Source organism: Plecotus auritus (genome assembly GCF_963455305.1).
Source record: "Plecotus auritus genome assembly, chromosome: 8".
In the NCBI taxonomy this organism is placed as follows: domain Eukaryota; kingdom Metazoa; phylum Chordata; class Mammalia; order Chiroptera; family Vespertilionidae; genus Plecotus; species Plecotus auritus.
This window is the reverse complement of record NC_137782.1, coordinates 33,742,367-33,761,569: the sequence shown is the minus strand read 5'-3', so window position 1 is coordinate 33,761,569 and position 19,203 is coordinate 33,742,367. Positions and strand designations below refer to the sequence as shown.

Sequence of the window (19,203 nt, the reverse complement as noted above, 5' to 3'; positions counted from 1 at the left end):
CAAACTTTATTCCTGATTTGTGGAATCAGACTTGGTTTTATTCTACCTCCCCAGTAGTTGGTAGTACGTCCTCCGCATTATAGGCAACAACAACAACAAAACACTCAGCAGCTATCTCTTGAGAACACAGGGTACTACTATGGAAGGTAAAACTGGAAAGCAGTAATGAAAGTATTCCTTGTGAACCCTAGAAAAGGGGCCTTTTCTATTGAAGCAATGTGCTTTGGCAGGGAGGCGATTTAACTTGGTCAGAACCTTCAGAGGTTTTCAGTGGGACTCAGAAAATTTGGTTCTGACTCTACAGCCAGCTGTGTGACCTTGAGGAAGTCACACACTTCCTCTTCTGCAAAACGAGGAGATTTGCAAGATGGGCTACGACATTCTCATAGAATGGAAAAATACATCATAGACAAGTTTCCTTCCATTGCTGTAAGTCCACTACAAATACAGGGGCCTTTAGAGCAGTGGTTCTCAACCTTCCTAATGCCGTGACCCTTTAATACAGTTTCTCATGTTGTGGTGACCCCCAACCATAAAATTATTTTCATTGCTACTTCATAACTAATTTTGCTACTGTTATGAATCGTAATGTAAATATCTGTGTTTTCCGATGGTCTTAGGCTCTACAGCAGTGGTTTTCTACATCACGACCCACAAATTGAGAAACCACTGCTTTAGAGAATGGTGGGCAGCCATGATCCTCCTCTCTCATCCTTTCTCTTTCTTCACTGACTCCTTTATTCACCCAGTAGGCTTTCTTCTCTTTTTCTGCTTTAAACCTTATGTATTCCTGTGTGATAGTCATGACTCACAGGCAACGTTTTCCTCTTGTGTATGTGTCATGTCTGAATGAGGTTCCTTCAGGGAAAGGAAATCACAAAGCTGAGTGATTCATGAAAATTGCCCAGTCTCCTGGCTTCAGGCCACCTCAGCAATCCTTGAGCAGGGCCTTCCCCTCGTGGCCAGCAGGGGAACAGCAGGGGCCTGGGAGAAGGAGGTTCTGGAGGTCATTTCTTGAGCCCTCACAAAGCCACTGGTCAGAGATGATTTGAGGCTTTTCTTTCTTTTTTTTGTAAGAATATTTTCTTTTCTGAAACAAACTAAAACTTTGCCTATCCGTTTGTCCTGTTATTTCCCCCCCTATCAAATGTATAAGAAAAGAAGTTGGAAAAGAGACACTGAGTGTATTTGACCAAAGATTTGATTGTTAAATCCAAATTTGAGCAGGTTTGCTGCTTGAACAATTCAGAAAAGCTGGTGTTTTAGCTTGAGTTGTCTGTAGAAGTTGATGAGTAGAGATGAATGAGATGGCTTTTGAATTTTTCATCTTCAGGGGTTGTTTTAAGGGTCACCTTTGCAGGAGCTGCTTGGCTGTTTGGAGGATTTAGAGCCAGTTGTTTTGAGCAGAGCTATTGGGTAGAGTGAATGGATAGACTCCAAAATGTGCTTCTTAGAGCAGAGTCCTGACTGCAGACACTCGTAGCCAAAGCCTGTACACCCGAGGCTGACCACAGAGATTAAGTGCCATGCCGCTAACAGCGGGGAGGGCCTGGGATGAACTAGGGGCGTTTCAGGGGGCTCATTTTCTCAGCTGGGAAGGAGGGTGAGCCTGGCGTAAGTTGAAAGGACACCAAGGAGGGCCAAAAACGCAAAAGACTTGGGAGGTAAGGATTGTCTCCTGATCCCTGGGCGGTACGTTAGCCACAGGCAGAGCAGCCTGCCCACCCCTGTGTGCAGGAACTTGCTTCTGTCAGGCACTTTCCATGGTTGTGGACCTCTGACCTCTGCACATTGATCTGCACACTGCAGATAAACGGCTTTTGGTGCAGTTGTTTTATTATGGCTCAGAACCCGGGAAGGCCTCTCTCTCTGGGATCTGAGGCCAGGAAGCCGGGGAGGGGGCCAGGTTATCACCCATTGGTCAGGGCTCGCCTACAGTTGGCACGTGGAAGGTAGCACTTGATGATTGCTTGCTGGGCCCGTGGACAATGGATGCATAGAAGTGTCCTGAGAAAGAGAATTCCTAAACTGTGATCGAGCGGGCTGGAGAGGGACAAGACAGACTCTCGCATTAACCTGCCTTCCCCTTGTGGGAATGGCTTCACATGCTCAGAGAGGCCAGAGATGAATTACTTAGCATTTCTTGTGGAATAATAAATTTAGAAGCTGTGTAGCGTGGGGGAGGGGTTGCACCCCACGAACGTGGCAATGATAAAATAAAAATTAGTGGGGTCAGTGTTGGCAGTTTGCAGAAAACGGTTCACTTTGAAAAGAGTGGGTTTTCCTTGTCTTCAAGGTTAAGGCAGCACAGTTCTTCAGTTTCAAAGGAGGGCCAGGAGCCACTCATCCACAGGGGGTTTTAAAAGCAACTGAGATAAAAAGAACTGAGTTGTGGTTTGGGGGAGTGCGGGGAACATTAGCCAGAATCCATAGTGAAGGTGCAGTGCAGCTCAGAAATAGCTGCGGCATTGATTTGGAATCTGAGGAGCTGAAGTTTTAATTCTGTCGTCTCTTCTCTGAACTCTGCACATCGATCTGCTCACTGCAGATAAACAGCTTTTGGTGCAGTTGTTTTATTATGGCTCCAAACCCGAAGGCCGCTCTCATTGGCATGGGACACCTCTGGAGAATGATTTTCTGATGAGTATCGCCAGCCAATGCCCCTCTTCCCTGAGGTTTGCTGGAATTGCCCCCTAAATATAGAAGCAAGAAGGAGTAAAACTAATTCAGATTGCCAGTTGGTATTTCAAATCTTATTTCATATTTCTGTCTAAAGAAAAACACATTTCTCTGAGTTTTAACATTTTCTCCTTCATATTTATGTTTTTAAAGTTGTACCTTTAAACTAAGTACTGTATGACAAATTTTTTTTTCTTTTTGGGTCTCATTTCCCTTTCACTTATAGATCTCAAAATGTGTCCATGATCCTTTCAGATAAGCACAGTTTGATGAGGACTTCTGTGTTGATAGTATGCCGACCTCGAATCTTTTGGCCTTGTCACCCCTCTGGGAAGAGGAGTTACTGGCACCTGCTTTGTTCTCCTTTCTGGACAATCTCCCAACTTTGTTTTGTAATTCTTCCTTTGAAATTTCCACTTCTACCATTGTATTTGTAATTTCTGAGAGAGTAAGATCAGCCTTACTTTCTGAATGAGCATCCTGCTTTCTTGTTGTGTGTATAAAGTCCTGGTATTTCTTGTTTCTTTTTCTAAGACCCAAGCTCTGTTTGCACCGAGGCTTGTCCACTGGTGCACACGTGGCCTTTAGTTGGGGGACTCTAAGCATCAGGAGCTGCAGTTTTACCTCTTACCAGGATGGGAATCCTTGCCTCTGCTGTCTGGGCTTGCACAGGGCAGGGAAAAGCATCAGGCGCTCCCTTGAGCTGTACCTGAAGTGCCCAAACCCAACTGCGGTCGGAGCAGGTTTCCTGGAGAGTCGCCCTCCTATCAGGAGGGTCTGTTCTCTGGTATGTGGCTGGGAGCGCTAAGGGTATGCTTGTGTGTACCTTTCACTGACCGTGATTTCAACTTGCTCCTTCAGTTCTTAATATATTCAGGGTTCGGTGGCATGAATTGACCTGCTTCTCATTAGCTTTCCTTCCTGCAGGCACTTAAGGTTCCAGTGCTTCTTTCTCAGTGACCATTCGGCCAGGTGCTTTTCATTGACTTTACTTGTCTGGTGTTATCTCTTCTCTTATCTTTTGACCTTGTTTATTTTATTCCTTAAACCATTTTGCAAGGGTTTTGGAAGGGACTGGGTAGAAATACTAGTACATGTATTTGATTTCCAATGTGTAAGTAGACCTCTATCCTAATTAGCTTAGAACAGTGGTCGGCAAGCCGCGGTTTGCCGCTCTGTTGACTAATGAGTTTGCCGACCACTGGCTTAGAAGAATTATTTAATAGAGAAAGAGCTGAGATGAATTCATATAATTAAGCAAAACTGGAGATTATTATGCAAACATCAGATTCTAAAGAGAAAATGTCAGAAATACAGAAATTAGAGCCTTGGCCAAGTAGCTCAGTTGGTTAGAGCATCATCCTGATACACCAAGATTGTGGATTCAATCTCCGGTCAGGACACATACAGGAGTCAACCAGTGAATGCATAGATAAGTGCAATAACAAACCGATGTTTCTCTCTCTCTCAACCAATGAAAAAAAAAACTTACAAAAAATAAATACAGAAATTAAAATTCATAGATCTCACAAGGTGATACCTAGAAAAATAGATTTTTCTGAACACTGAGGTTTTGAACAAAGTCAATTCTATCTCTACCAAAATAATGTGGTGATTTGCCAAACTTCTCTAGACTGCTCTAAAAATTTCCAGATTTCTGAAAATATATGTATTGTGGACATGCCAGTTCTAGTTTAATTACTATATATATGTAGGACATGTTTCTAAAACTTATTTTTACCATACTTCTTTTCTTTTTATGAAAGCAATACAATTTCATTATAGAAATTACTGGTAAGAAATAGAAGAAAATATACCCCCTCCCCACCCCACCCCCACACACAATTAACCAGAAATGACCTCTCTGTCCTCTTGTTCTGTGTTTATACTAGTTTATAATTGGCACCGTTGATATTCATGGTGTGTCCTCATTCTTTTCCAGGACACCGGGGTTGGGAAATCGAGCATTGTGTGTCGATTTGTCCAGGATCACTTTGACCACAACATCAGCCCGACCATTGGGTAAGTTTCTGTGTATTCCTCCCTTTCGCATTTCTTCCCTTCAGAACACTCAGAGAGGTCACTTTGTGCCTGAGCCTTCAGGAGCTTTCATCCCAACCAGTGAGAATCAATCTCAGTGGGAAAGACTTTGACAGCAATTCAGTCACTTTTAAGTTGTGTGTCTGGGCTTACTTTCTTGTCAATGACTTTTTTCCTAGCCAACTATTGTCATGCTGCAGTCTAAGGTCATTTCCTTGATCTCAAAGAGTATTGTTCTGAAAATGATGCCAGCTTTCTTTCCAGATGGAAGATGAGACACAGGACAAATCCCCAAAGGCTCCGTTGTAACTTGCCTGCCAGTAAACCTGGAAATGCTGTGCACACACATGGCAGAAGTGCCTGCCCAGTCTGCGGGAGAGATTGGTTTTCATGTTCTGGATCAATCGAGTGTCAGCATTTCCATTCTAATGCTTGGGGACGGAGGGGTGGGTTGTTCACTTCTGGGTCCCTGACCTTACATTTCCCCCTTTTCTTTGGATTCTTTTGCCAGACGTGCTTTTGCTATGTGTTTTGCAGGTGCTTGATTTTTCAGTCTCTTAGAGCTTGGCTTCACTTATGTTTCTCCCTGAAGATAGCATGATCCTTGCAGAGAGCAAAGTATCATTTTCTTCAGAAGGGAAACAATGCGTGTATATATTTTGAGAATTCTGTACGGTTGATGATGGACAATTGTCTCTGTTGATTGTTAGTGGCAGGGCATAAGCAGATGCTCAAGAACAGTTGGTTGATAGGCCAGTGGTTGGAGCGGTGGAGGTGCAACACATTTTGCAGTTAAAAGTGGCTTAAAGAGACATGTTCACAAAAATATATGTCAAGCCAACAAGTTAACTCTCCCAGTGTCATGGATACTGACAGAAGACACAGGACTCCTGGGTCAGAAGCAAGGGAAATAGCAGTTGCTACAGTATTATTTTACATTGATTCCATAAGCTCCAGTTTTCCATAGGGTGCTGTGAAGAGGTTCAAGTGACACACCACATGCAGTAGCTTGTGTAATAGGAGAGGAACCCCAAGTTAGGGAACTCGAATCTTTTACAATGGACAGTAGGCATGTCTCTGCTTTGCTCCAAAGGGATACCTTATCTCTCCCTACCAAGGCTATTTGCTTTACAGACATCCTTGAAAACACAGTCTGGGAGAAAGACAGTGCCTCTGCTTGCAAGAGACCCATGGAGTATTGTCTCCCGACATAGCCACTTCTGTAGATTGGGGACAGTTTTATAGAGGAAATTCTTTTCACTCTTCCCTTTGAAGTACTTTTTTTCTCCTTAATTTGCCACTTTGTCTTTCTTGATAATAAAAGTAAGACCAATAAGAATAATTAACTCTGAAGTATGTTTCTAGAAGAGAAACTTTCATTGTCTACTTTTGAACTTAAAAATTTTAAAAAATAACAAATCTGAATTTCTTTTGTAATGATATTTTTTGAAAATAAAAAGGCAATGAATGCTTCTACCACAAATATGGTAAATATATAAAAGTGTTAAATGTAACTGTGATGTATAGTTATAAACATCATTATGCCTGTACAGAAGTATGTCGTTTTCGTCACAATCTCTTGATCATAATGCCAACCCAGGCTCAAGGGAGGGGAAATAAACGCTACTTCATGGTGGGAGGGGCGGCATGAGGAAGCCTTCCCCCGCCCCAATGGATCATTGGTAGTCAATCAAATACTGTTGACAGTGCTTTGTCTAGCAAATGCATTGTAATTGTTTTTTTTTAAATTATGTATTATATGAAGACTGTCTGTACTTTCTGCTTAATTTTTCTGTAAGCCTAAAATTTTTCTAAAAAACACTCTATGTATTAACTAAAACATTATATATCTTTAAATTATAATGCACATTATGGAAAGTTTAGACCATACATAAATATCTAAAAACAAAAACAGTATCACACACTACCTAACGTGTTACAGCATGTATTCTTTATCCACGTATGTCTTCCTTATTCTTTTTGATGAATACAGATTTCTTGGAAGATGGCATAAACAGAATACTTTAAATTCTATATGTGCATTTTCTTGACAAAGTCAAAATTAAAGTCTAATTTTTCTGATTATAAAAGTTTATGTTCACCCTGGTTGGTATAGCTCAGTTGGTTGGAGTGTCGACCCATAAACCAAAGTTCATGAATTTGATTCCCATTCAGGGCACATATGTAGGTTGCGGGTTCAATTCCAGGTCGAGGTGTGTACAGGAGGTGGCTAGTCGATGTTTTTCTCTCACATCAATCTCTCTCTCTCTCACCCTTCCTCTCACTCTAAAAATCAATAAGTATATCCTCAGGTGAGTATTAAAAATTTTTTTTAATTTCATGTTCACTCTAAAAAGCTAAAAAACACATAACTTATAAAATAAAAATCATAATACATATATAGTTTTATCCTATTTCCTACTTAATATATTTTGAACATGCTCCTATAATGTTACATAATCTTCAAAAACATGATGAAAATATTAGGTTTTTTCTAGTTATGTACCCATTATAAAAATTGAAAATGAAGAAAACCATGAGAAAAATTATAAAAGTTACCCATGACCTATCGCCTAGAGTAACTACTGCAAACATTGGCTATATTTTCTTCCGGTCTTTTTTCCTATATACTGTATGCATTAAATAATTTTTTCATTTAACATTATATTGTGAATTCTATGCCATTAAATGTTCTTTAACAATAATGATTTTTAATGGCTCTAACTTTCATTTAAGGCATTTAGGTTGTTTAAAATATTTAAAAATATTATAAATAATGTTATGATGTATATCCTTGGGCATAAATACTTGCATGTACCTCTTTTTATTTCACTGGGTTAAACTCATAGCAATGGAGTAATTTAGTCAAAGAATAAGAACATATTTAAAGTTATTGATAGATATTGCCAAATTGTTTTTCAGAAAGGTTGTCCTCATTTTTGTATATACTTACCAGCATTAGAAAATTTAGAAAATTTTTGTATATATGATTTTGAATTGTTTTTTTTCCTGTAGACTTCAAACTTAAACATGTCTTACACCTTCAAATTTCTTCATAAACACAATTTTAAATGATTGTAGCATTAAATTATGTGACATTCTGCTTTTTATCTACATAATTTCTCACTTTTTTCTGGCAACAAGATTAAGCTCAGCTCCTCCATTCTTATCTGTTTTTTTTCTTCCTAATATAGTTTATTTTCCCAATTTTAAAATTGCTCAAAATTTCTTGTCTCTTCTGAGATTTTGAGAAAATGTTTCCAAACCAGTTTCAGAAAAATAAAGCCTGCAGAACAAACAGATATTTGAAAGATGGCTTAAATGGAATACTTTTCAAAAAATTGTGTGCTTATCCCTTAGCTGGTAGATTTGGTGGGCTGGCATTGTGGCTTATAGATGTGTTTTGTTTAGCCTGCTTTAAAAAATTAAGCTAATGATGATGAATCTGAAGATTTTTATATAATACACTTATATTTCTGGCTTCTCGCGTAAGTCATTAGGCTTGGAGCACATGCTCTGGTGGCAGAAGCCATGTAGAGGTGAGCCAGAGGCACTCTACTCCCTGTGGGTGGACAGGCTTTCTCTGCTCCATGTTGTCCCCACTATTATTATTATTATTATTGCTACTATTATTTTTATCAGTGTTTTACTCCTAGCCCGCTTTGCTCATTTACATGTCCTACTTGGCCCCATAGACATTTCAGTTCATGTCCCTTGCATAAGAGCCTTTTTCTCAGTTACCCTGCTGGCCCCAAGGGACAGAGCAGCTAGGTGATTTGTTTAGGTAAGCAGTAAACTTGTAACTCCAACCAAGTGAGTCCACTTTTATTTTATTTATTATTATTATTTTCTTTATTGATTAAGGTATTACAAATGTGTCCTTATTCCCCCATTCCCCCCCCCCACCTCCCCGCTCATGCCCTCACCCCTCTAGTGCCTGTGTTCATTGGTTATGCTTATATGCATGCATACAAGTCCTTTGGTTGATCTCTCCCCCTTACCCCCATCCTCCCCTCCTTTCCCTCTGAGGTTTGATGGTCTGATTGATGCTTCTCTGTCTTTGGATCTGTTTTTGTTCATCAGTTTATGTTGTTCATTATATTCCACAAATGAGTGAGATCACGTGATATTTATCTTTCTCTGACTGTCTTATTTTGCTTAGCATAATGCTCTCCAAGTCCATCCATGCTGTTGCAAATGGGAGGAGTTCTTTCCTTTTTACAGCAGCATAGTATTCCATTGTGTAGATGTACCACAGTTTTCTAATCCACTCATCTGCTGATGGGCACTTAGGCTGTTTCCAAATCTTAGCTATGGTGAATTGTGCTGCTGTGAGCATAGGAGTGCATATATCCTTTCTGACTGTTGTTTCTAGTTTTCTTGGGATATATTCTAGAAGTGGGACCATTGGGTCAAATGGGAGTTCCATTTTTAGTTTTTTGAGGAAATGCCATACTGTTCTCCACAGTGGCTGCACCAGTCTGCATTCCCACCAGCAGTGCATGAGGGTTCCTAGTCACAGGAGATGATAAAAATTAACTCTTTCAATGCTAAGACAATGACATTTCATAGCCTATGGCCTTTTCCCAATGAGAATGTGATCTCAGTGGGAAGAATGAGGGTGCATGTTAAAAGTGGACTCACCAAGCGCACCCTCCTTCTTTCCACTGAGATTACATTCTCATTGGGAAAAGGCCATAGGCTATGAAATGTCATTGTCTTACCATTGAAAGAGTTAATTCTTATCGTCTCCTGTGACTCACCCTGAAAAATCTTGGCTCTGCTATTCAAGCAGATTGTGTTAACATCGTGTGTGTGTGTGTGTGTGTGTGTGTGTGTGTGTGTGTGTGTGTATCTCCCTCTCTATTTTAACTTTTACAAGGAAATTGGGTTATTTCTGCCAGATTTCGGTTCCCACAGATAATGAAGTCAGTTCAGCATTTTCGATGCTCCTTCTTTACCACTCTGGAAGGAAGTCCATAGAGAAGAAAAGACACTTGAGCTTTTTAAGATTGAAAGCTAGCAAAGAGGCTGAAAAAAACCCTAAACAACCAAAAGATTAATCTTGATCAATTTTGATTCTAAATATTGATAGTCTTTCTCCTAGTGGCAAGAAATCAGGAACAGAGAAGGGTATGTACATGTGTGTGTGTGCATACATACTAGTATGTGTGTATTTGTATATATGTATATACACATATATGATATACATATTACTGTTACTAAAGCTGTTCCTCACAGGCTTATTGTGTATCAAGGGGAAATTTCACAGATGTTATTGCTTCATTTCATCCTAAAACAGCCCTCTAGGTTATGTAGAGTAGATATTGGTCCTATTTCACAGATGAGTAAACTGACAGACTTTCTAAGCACTCATTCTACTCCAACTGGCAGTGAGGAGGGCCTCTGCATTCTTTCCTGACTTTGCCTTCAGGTTCTTCTTTGACCAAGGTCAGTGTGGTCTTTCGGGTCTCAGAAGCCCCCACTGTCCCTGTCTGTAAACTAAAGGGGTTGGCCTGGATATTTCATGTTTTTTCCAGCTCTAACATCTATGATCCTGAGATTTTAAAGGCATGAACTTAGTTTTCCAAGTCTGAGAACTTTTAAAGGATAGGATTGATGTAGCATTTATCCTGTTGCCTAGGACATATTGAGGAATGAATGCAAATCCGTCTTATTTCAGAGTAAAAACAAAAATAAATACAAAAACAGAATATTGACATAGCTGTCTACATCAAGCATGTCAAACTCACAGCCCGTGGGCTGTATGTGGCCCACAACGAATATTTTTGCAGCCCAGCCAATATAATGATATGTAAGAAACATTTTAATAAAAATTTCATAACTTAATTTTTACACTATCCTGTTATACATAATTATTAATAATGAACTACAACGTTCCCTAATGACTGATTACTATAATCGTGTTGCATTCATTTCCCTTACGTGCTTTACACACAGGTGCACCATTTCTCTCCACTAATACTAGCAGCAAATATTTTAGCAGCTGATTGCCATGTCATTAGTACTGGACTGACTTGTTTGGTGCATGCAACAGGAAATACTTCACTTTCGGAGAACAAGAAAAATAGGTTTATTTGTGTTACGCTTATTAATTTGTGCAGTTATTCAGTGTCTGGTAAGTTAATGTTCAAGAAAAAATATTAATTTTTATTAAAATGTTCTATTATTTTATGTTAACAATTACTCATTTATTTCAGCCCTTTGTATTCAGCATGTCTCTTTCGAAATAAACCTACATTTCTATGAAAATTGAAGCTTTTGTTTTTTTGCAGCCCACATAAACTTAAACCTTGTTTATTTGGCCCGTGTTAGCCTTTGAGTTTGACATGCTTGGTCTACATAAAAGTTTAAAAGGCATTTATGCCCTCGCCGGTTTGGTTCAGTGGATAGAGCGTCCACCTGCGGACTAAAGGGTCCCAGGTTCAATTCCGATCAAGGGCACATACGTGGGTTGCAGGCTTCATCCCCAGAAGGGGGCATGCAGGAGGCAGCCAATCAATGATTCTCTCTCATCATTGATGTTTCTATCTCTATCTCCCTCTCCCTTCCTCTCTGAAATCAATAAAAATATATTTAAAAAAATGAAAAAATAACTAAAGGCATTTATGGCAAAAAATCCATAAACAAAGTTAAAGGGCAAAGATTAAACTGCAAAAAATATTTTTTAAGAATACTATTACAAAGATTAGTATAAAATACTAAAACAGCATAAGAAATGGATGAGCACCCCAACTGAAAAGTGGGCAAAGTTTATGAACTAAAGATACAAAAGAAAAATGCAAGTGGATAATAAACACTAAAATGATGTTCAAACCTCTAATAAGCATGATAAAAATAGGACTAAGATGCATTTTCTACCTGTCATACTGGAAAAGATTTGAAGGGTTAGTACTGGTCGGGGAGAAGATGGTCCCATACATTGCCATGGATGTGTGGTTGGCACAATCCACAGGTTGGTGACTGTAGCAAAGTAGAGCTTCATGTCTGCTTCTAAGAATTAACTCCAAAGAAGTAGTTGTACAAGGATCCACAGACCTAGGTACAAGGATATTCATTTAATTATTGTCATAATAATGAAAATGGGTGACCAAAATGTCTATCAATGGAGTAGTGAATAAATTCATAACATGGTGTATAACATCATTTAGATAATGATGTTCATCTGTATTTGTAGAAACAGAAAGAGGTCCATGATATATAAAGTAGAGAAGAAACAAAATTTATGATCAATTTTGGGGTAAAAGTTGTATAAAAATAATTTGGAAGGATATATACCAACTTATTAGTAATGATTGTGGCTAGGTGGTGAGATGGACAATTGATTTTTATTTTCTTTTTAGCGAAGTACATATATTGCTTTTATCATGAGAAAAGTAATAGAGATATTTCCATTTTTTGAATTATTTTTGCTCTTATCAGTAGTTTGGGATGTATTTTGAACACTTTTAAAGAAATAAAATGTCATGGGACAGACGTTGTGTTGATAATATTTCATCATATCACATAAGAAAAATACGTATGATAATTAGAACTCTTTATTAACCTATGGTACGTATATGTATGTTGTGAGAATAATGCGGGAATTGCAGGAATTTATACTTTTGTCCTTGGGAATTCTGTAATTTGTCTTAGGGTAAAGTGGAAGTTGAGGAAATATTACTGGGATGAGTGCTGAGTGAATGCAGGGCTGGACTCTGTACTGGCCTGAGTGGGCCAGCTGGGCCATATGAAAGTGAAGGAAGACATCCTGACACTTTACCCCTAAAAACTCTAGTATGCATCTCCTAAGAATAAGAACGTAATCTTACCTAAGAATAAGAACATTATTCATACCCAGAAAGATAATTTTGATTCAATCAAATATCTGACATATAGTTATCATATCTGACAGATATGATAATATCTGACATATAGTCTAAATTTAAATTCCTCCAGTTGACCCCAAAATAACTTTTAAAGCTGTTTATCTCCTAATCCAGGATCCAGTCAAGGTCCATATAGTGAATGCATTTGGTTGTTTTATTGCTTTCTTCTTTCTTAATCTAGATTCTAGAACAATCTCCATGCCTTTTCTTTTGTTTGCTTTTCATAACATTGACTTATTTGAAGCATTCAGGCCAGTTACTTTATAAAATCTTCCACATCTTGGATTTGCCTGTTTCCTCATGACTAAATTCAGATGAAACATTTTCTGGTTAGAACGCTGTGTAGGAGATGTATGTACTTATTCCAACACAGTAGGAGGCTTCTCATGTCTGGTTGTCCCATTATTGGGGATGCTTACTGTTTTTTAATGATGGGGAAGCTTTATATTACACAAAAAAAGTCAAGGGTATTAAACATTTCTTGTATTAAATTTTTACATCTTTCATGAGCACAAAGAAAAAGCTTATTAAGAGAAAATATACAAAAGGAAAAAGAACTCATGAACACAGATTACAGCGTTGGAGGGGGATAGGTGGAGGTAGAAGAGGGTATATTGGGAATAAATGGTGATAGAAAATAAAATAAAGAACATAAAAATATATTTAAATTAAATAAAACTACTGGAAATAAAAAAGAAAATATGCAAAAAGAAAATACCATGTGTTTCATTATCTACTAAGAATTTCAAATTCTTCCTTTTTTTGTTGAGAAAGCGTAACTATTTATTAAGCTATCCATCTTTATTCCTGCATTTATGCAAGTAGGATGGGAATAAGATAGTATTTTTTTTTTGGTGCTGGTAGTGTGGGATTTATAGCACAGGTAAAGATGTAAGGTAATTATTTTAAAAATATTTTTATTGATTTTTTTATTGAGAGAGAGAGAAGAAGGAAGAGGGAGGGAGGGAAACATTAATGTGAGAGCAGAACATTGATCCCTACCAGGGGTTGACCCACAACCCAGGTATGTGCCCAGAAATTGAATTGCCAACCTTTTGTTTCATGGGACAACACCCAACCAACTGAGCCATGTAGGCCTGGGCCAGGCAATTTTTTTTTACTTGTGCCATTGCAAGGCCCAAACTGGAAAATGCCCAAATACCAGCTGTCTTTCCACTCTTAATAGTTATAATAAGTTTGGAGAAACCAAGATGGCGGCATAGGTAAGCACCTAAACTGCTGCCTCGCACAACAATTTCAAAACTACAACTAAAAGACAGAACGGACACCATCCAGAACCACAGGAAAACTGGCTGAGTGGAAATTCTACAACTAGAAGGAAAGAGAAAAGCTCACAGAGAATTGGAGGTATGGCAAAGGGTCTTTGTGTGCGCAGAGAGGAAGGACGGCTGAGAGCCTGGCTGACTTTCTCTGGCGGAAGGGGGAAGGAAGCCCCCGACCGCACTGAACCCCAGTTCTGACTGCACTGAACACCAGTCGCGGGCGAAACCCCTGGACCCAGGCTCATACAGGGGGAGTCTAGACTGTCAGGTAGAGAGAAAGGCACCCGGAGACTGGGAGACCCGGGGGAGACCCGGGGGAGCCCCGGCGGGCAGTGGTCTGGAGGAGCGCGAGACAGTGTGCACAAAGGCTGTGGAGGTTGCCACAGGCTTTCCCTAGCAGAAAGGAGTCGGAAGCTCCTGACTGCACTGAACCCCAGTTCCAGGCAAGCCCCTGGGGACCCACGCTCATACGGAGGAATCTGGACTCTCGGGCGGAGACTCGGGAGCCGGAGAAGGCAGTGGTCAGGAGGCGCGTGCGTGCCAGTGCGCACAAAGGCTGCGGAGGTTGCCACAGGCTTTCCCTAGTGGAAGGGAGTCAGAAGCTCCTGACTGCGCTGAGCCCCAGTTCTGACTGCACTGAACCCCAGTTCCAGGCAAGCCCCTGGGGACCCACGCTCTTGTGGGGGGAATCTGGACTCTCGGGCGGAGACTCGGGAGCCGGGGAAGGCAGAGGTCTGGAGGCGCGCGCGCGCAAGGGCAAGGCTTACTGGAAGCCAAGACTGTCTGCTCCGCCCTGAGACTCCACCCCATCCAAGCTGAGCACAGAGGCTATTGCAATTTGGCAAGTCTAATCCTATAAGGCTGTCTCCAGCACCGAACTTCTCCCAGCGTAGAAACAGCTGATCCTTACAGCCAACTGGCCTGGAGGTCAATTCCTCCCAGTGATACCAACAACAATCAAGACTTAACTACAACAAGGCTGTACACACAGTCCACAAAGGGGTACACCAAGAGTGTCCAACTCAGGTTAACTGGGGAGGCTGACCCACTGGGCCATATAGGAAACCTAGCACACAAATCTACCCTACCAACTCAGGGAAGCAGTGAAAATGCGGCAACAAAGAAACAGATCACAAAAGAAATGGAGGAAAACAAACGACTGTATATAGAATTCAAAACCACGGTTATAAGGCTTTTCAAGAATATCCTAGAAAAGGCCGATAAATATAACGAGACCCTCAAAGATATGAAAAAGGACCAACTAGAAATTAAACATACTCTGACTGAAATAAAAAATATTATACAGAGACCCAACAGCAGACTAGAGGATCACAAGAATCAAGTCAAAGAATTGAAATACAAAGAAGCAAAAAACACTCAACCGAAAAAGCAAAAAGCAAAAAAAAATCCAAAAAGTTGAAGATAGTGTAAGAAGACTCTGGGACAACTTCAAGCGTACCAACATCAGAATTATGGGGGTGCCAGAAGAAGAGAGAGAGCAAGATACTGAAAACCTATTTGAAGAAATAATGATTGAAATCTTCCCCCACCTGGTGAAAGAAACAGACTTACAAGTCCAGGAAGCCCACAGAACCCCAAACAAAAGGAATCCAAAGAGGACCACACCAAGACACATCATAATTAAAATGCCAAGAGCAAAAGACAAAGAGAGAATCTTAAAAGCAGCAAGAGAAAAACAGTTAATTACCTACAAGGGAGCACCCATACGATTGTCTGCTGATTTCTCAACAGAAACTATGCAGGCCAGACGGGAGTGGCAAGAAATTTTCAAAGTGATGAATAGCAAGAACCTACAACCAAGATTACTCTACCCAGCAAAGCTATCATTCAGAACTGAAGGTCAGATAAAGAGCTTCACAGATAAGAAAAAGCTAAAGGAGTTCATCAACACCAAACCAGTATTATATGAAATGCTGAAAGGTATTCTTTAAGAAGAGGAAGAAGAAAAAAGTAAAGATAAAAATTATGAACAACAAATACATATCTACCAACAAGTGAACCTAAAAATCAAGTGAATTAAAAACCTGAGGAACAGAATAAACTGGTGAATATAATAGAATCAGGGGCATAGAAAGGGAGTGGACTGATAATTCTTAGGGGGAAAAGGGTATGGGGGTGTTCAGGAAGAGACTAGACAAAAATTGTACACCTATGGATGAGGACAGTGCGGGGGAGGTAAGGGCAGAAGGTGGGGTGGGAACCGGGTGGAGGGGAGCTATGGGGAGAAAAAGGAGAAACAATTGTAATAAACTGAATAAAGATTTATTTAGAAAAAATAGTTATAGTAAGTTTTTAAAACCTACAGTTTCATTTGTTTTTATGATCTTGGGCATCTCGTCTTAGAACACCTGAAGATAACTGTTTTTGGAAACAGTATTTTGAATACATTCTTTGCCTTTTTTCCTCTTCTAAAACCTCCAGCTGGACTAACAGGAAATGTATTTTCTTTTGGGTGACATAATCCTAACAGCCCTCCTTTCCTCTTTGTGGCCCTTCAAGGACAAAGATGATGCTGGAACTTTAATGTTAAATTACATAAAACGAGGCATAATGTTAACTTGTTTGAAAGAGAAGTCTTTGTGAAGATTGTAGAGGATAACTGGTAATGTGGAGATGTTGATTCTGTTTTTTCAGGGCGTCTTTTATGACCAAAACTGTGCCTTGTGGAAATGAACTTCACAAATTCCTCATCTGGGATACTGCTGGTCAGGAACGGGTAAGGATCCCTTGTTGTTGGCTTTCAAAAGAAAATACTAAGATCACTTTCTGAAGGGTTCTTTGTATTTGGCAAGACTCTAGTGGTTCCAAGTGACAGAAACCCTGCTGGAAATGATTAAAACAAAAAAGGAAATGTACTCTTCAGCTATGAGAAAAATGTAAGGGGGGTGCCTATTTTAAGGCAGGGCTGAGTTCAAGTCCTTCAAATGTATTGTCAGAGGCACCCAATTATATTCCTTTTCTTTGCTAGGCTTACCTTTAGATTAGCTTCATTAGGCAGAACCTCTTCTTCCCTTCACCAAGGGTGGCAAGCAACTCTAGGCCTGCATTCTGACACCTTAGCATCCTAATGAAGGAAAGCACTTCTTTCCCATGAGTTGCACCATATGTCTTGGCACCTGAGGGTTCTCTTTGGTCATTTGGGTCACGTGCTCACTCTTGAGCTTGATGCTGTACAGAGTTCGGGGGGTTGGGAGGGAGGTTGGCACTCCTACTAGTAGCACCAGGTAATAACTTTACCCCAGAGCTATCCGCTCCATCTGAATCACATTGGCTGCAAGTCAGATAGACTTAGTTCCCCAAAGAAAGTCTGGGTTCTCTTACTGAAAAATGGGGGAATGGACATTGAGTTACTAGAACAGTAGATGACTCCTCTCTTCTTCTTAACTCTTTTTATTTGCTGAAAATATTTATGGAAAAGATTATTTAAGAAGCTCATGTCTTTTATATTTTAAAAAGTGAAATAATGAATTCCAGCACATGGTGTCTATAACAGAATTTGTGTAATAACTAGATTGTATGTTATCAAAGTTGAAAGGGGTGGTCAGAATAAATGAAGCACAGGGATAACCAATATCTTGTCTTAACTGAGAGTTTTTGGCTGATTAAAACTTTCATCAGAGCAAATAATTATGGAGCAAGATAGGTTGAACTTTCCCTTGTCTGATCCAAATGCAAAGGTCAGCTTCTCTACCTACCCCATTTAAAATGTCAACACCTCCCTTCTGTTCCCTCCCCCTATAGCTCTTACCACCTTCGAATATACTATTTAATTCACTTAATTATTGTTTATTATACACACACACACACACACACACGATGTATATTTTTTATCCTCACCAAAGGATATGGTTTTTTTTAATTGTTTTCAAGAGACAGTAAGGGAGGGAGGGAGGGAGGAAGAAAGAAAGAGAGAGAAACATCAATTGGTTACCTCTTGTATGTGCCCTGACTGGGGATTAAACCTGCAACCTTTTGGTGTACGGGACAACACTCCAACCACTGATCCATCTGGCCAGGGCACTTATTCTGTTTATTGTCTCTCTCCCTCAAAGGAAGAGAATCCAGGGTTCAGGATAATCTATCATTTTCATTATCAGCTTCTAACAAACAAGAGTATGCTTATATAATTTTCATTTTATATAAGTCCTCATTTAAAACTAACTTTCCAGCATTTATAGATTAAAGCCTTTAAAAAAATCTCTTTTTAAAAAAAGAAAATTAGGACAAATCTTCTGGCCTACAAATGCTAACCTCATTAGAATGTCTTCTGTCTTGCTACTAAATTAAAAGGACAGGCTTGCATACATGCAGCCACTGCCTGAAACATCTCTTCAACTCAATTAGTCAGCTGTGCACGCTGACTCCTGAAACCAGGAGGACGGATTGAAGGAAAAAGTGTCTTCTTAGAGACATCTTCGTTACATACTTTTGTGTTCTTTGTAGTTGTTCTGCTAGTTTTTTTGGCTTTTGGTTGTTAGTGAAACTTAAAACAGTGGAATTTTCTTGCTCCCCTTTTTACTTTTGGCCATGAAATAGTTGCTTTTGCAGCTGCTTTTAATGAATGTAATAAGTCTATTTTACAAATAGCTGGTTTAATGTTGCTGCTTCTACGACTGGCTGCTGTGTCCCAAGGGCTTGCTGTATTCCATGCACTATTCTGAGTGCCTTCTGTGCTAACGCATTAGTCCTCTCACAGCACTCTGAGGTAGGGGCTGTTTCTATCCCCATTTATAGGTGAGGTCACAGAGTCGTAGAGAGGTTAAGTAACTTGCTCAAGGTCACACAGTCAATATGATATAAAGCTGAAATTTGAATCCAGTAGTCTGAGTCCTGAGGTTTTGTTCTGATAGAAAAACCACACAAATGCTATACAATTGAAAGTAAAATTATCCAAAATTTCACTACCCAGATATTCCCACTATTGACATTAGATGGCCATTCTTCAGGTATCTCACTGTGTATGTGTTGATAATTATATGTCAGTGGGATCATGATTCTTCATAACCTGCTGTTTTCATTTGATAATACCATTTTCTACAGGGAGATTTCTGTATATTGTAAGCAGAGTATTTGATATTTACCTACCTATTCTGATACAATATTCAAGAGGTTGACAGCTTTTGATGAAATTTGGTACTCTAAAGTGACTATGTGGTTTGTAGTTTGGCCCACTTACCATCTCAAAGCAAAACAGCAATAGAAACTTTTTTATATGATTGTATTTCTAATTATTGTAATTGCTTTTCCTAAAATTTGACTGTTAGATATCTATTACTATATTGCTATGTCTG

At 39.5% G+C, this 19,203-nt stretch overlaps 1 protein-coding gene across 1 annotated transcript in view; it reads left to right on the top strand.

The window, feature by feature from the left end:
- The window catches only part of RAB31 (RAB31, member RAS oncogene family), a 121,065-nt gene that overhangs the window by 45,275 nt on the left and 56,587 nt on the right, over positions 1-19,203 (top strand). The window contains exons 2-3 of the mRNA XM_080685071.1: positions 4,622-4,701; positions 16,547-16,628. Of these exons, the coding sequence (XP_080541197.1) occupies positions 4,622-4,701; positions 16,547-16,628 (162 nt within the window). The remainder of the gene's footprint in view (positions 1-4,621; positions 4,702-16,546; positions 16,629-19,203) is intronic.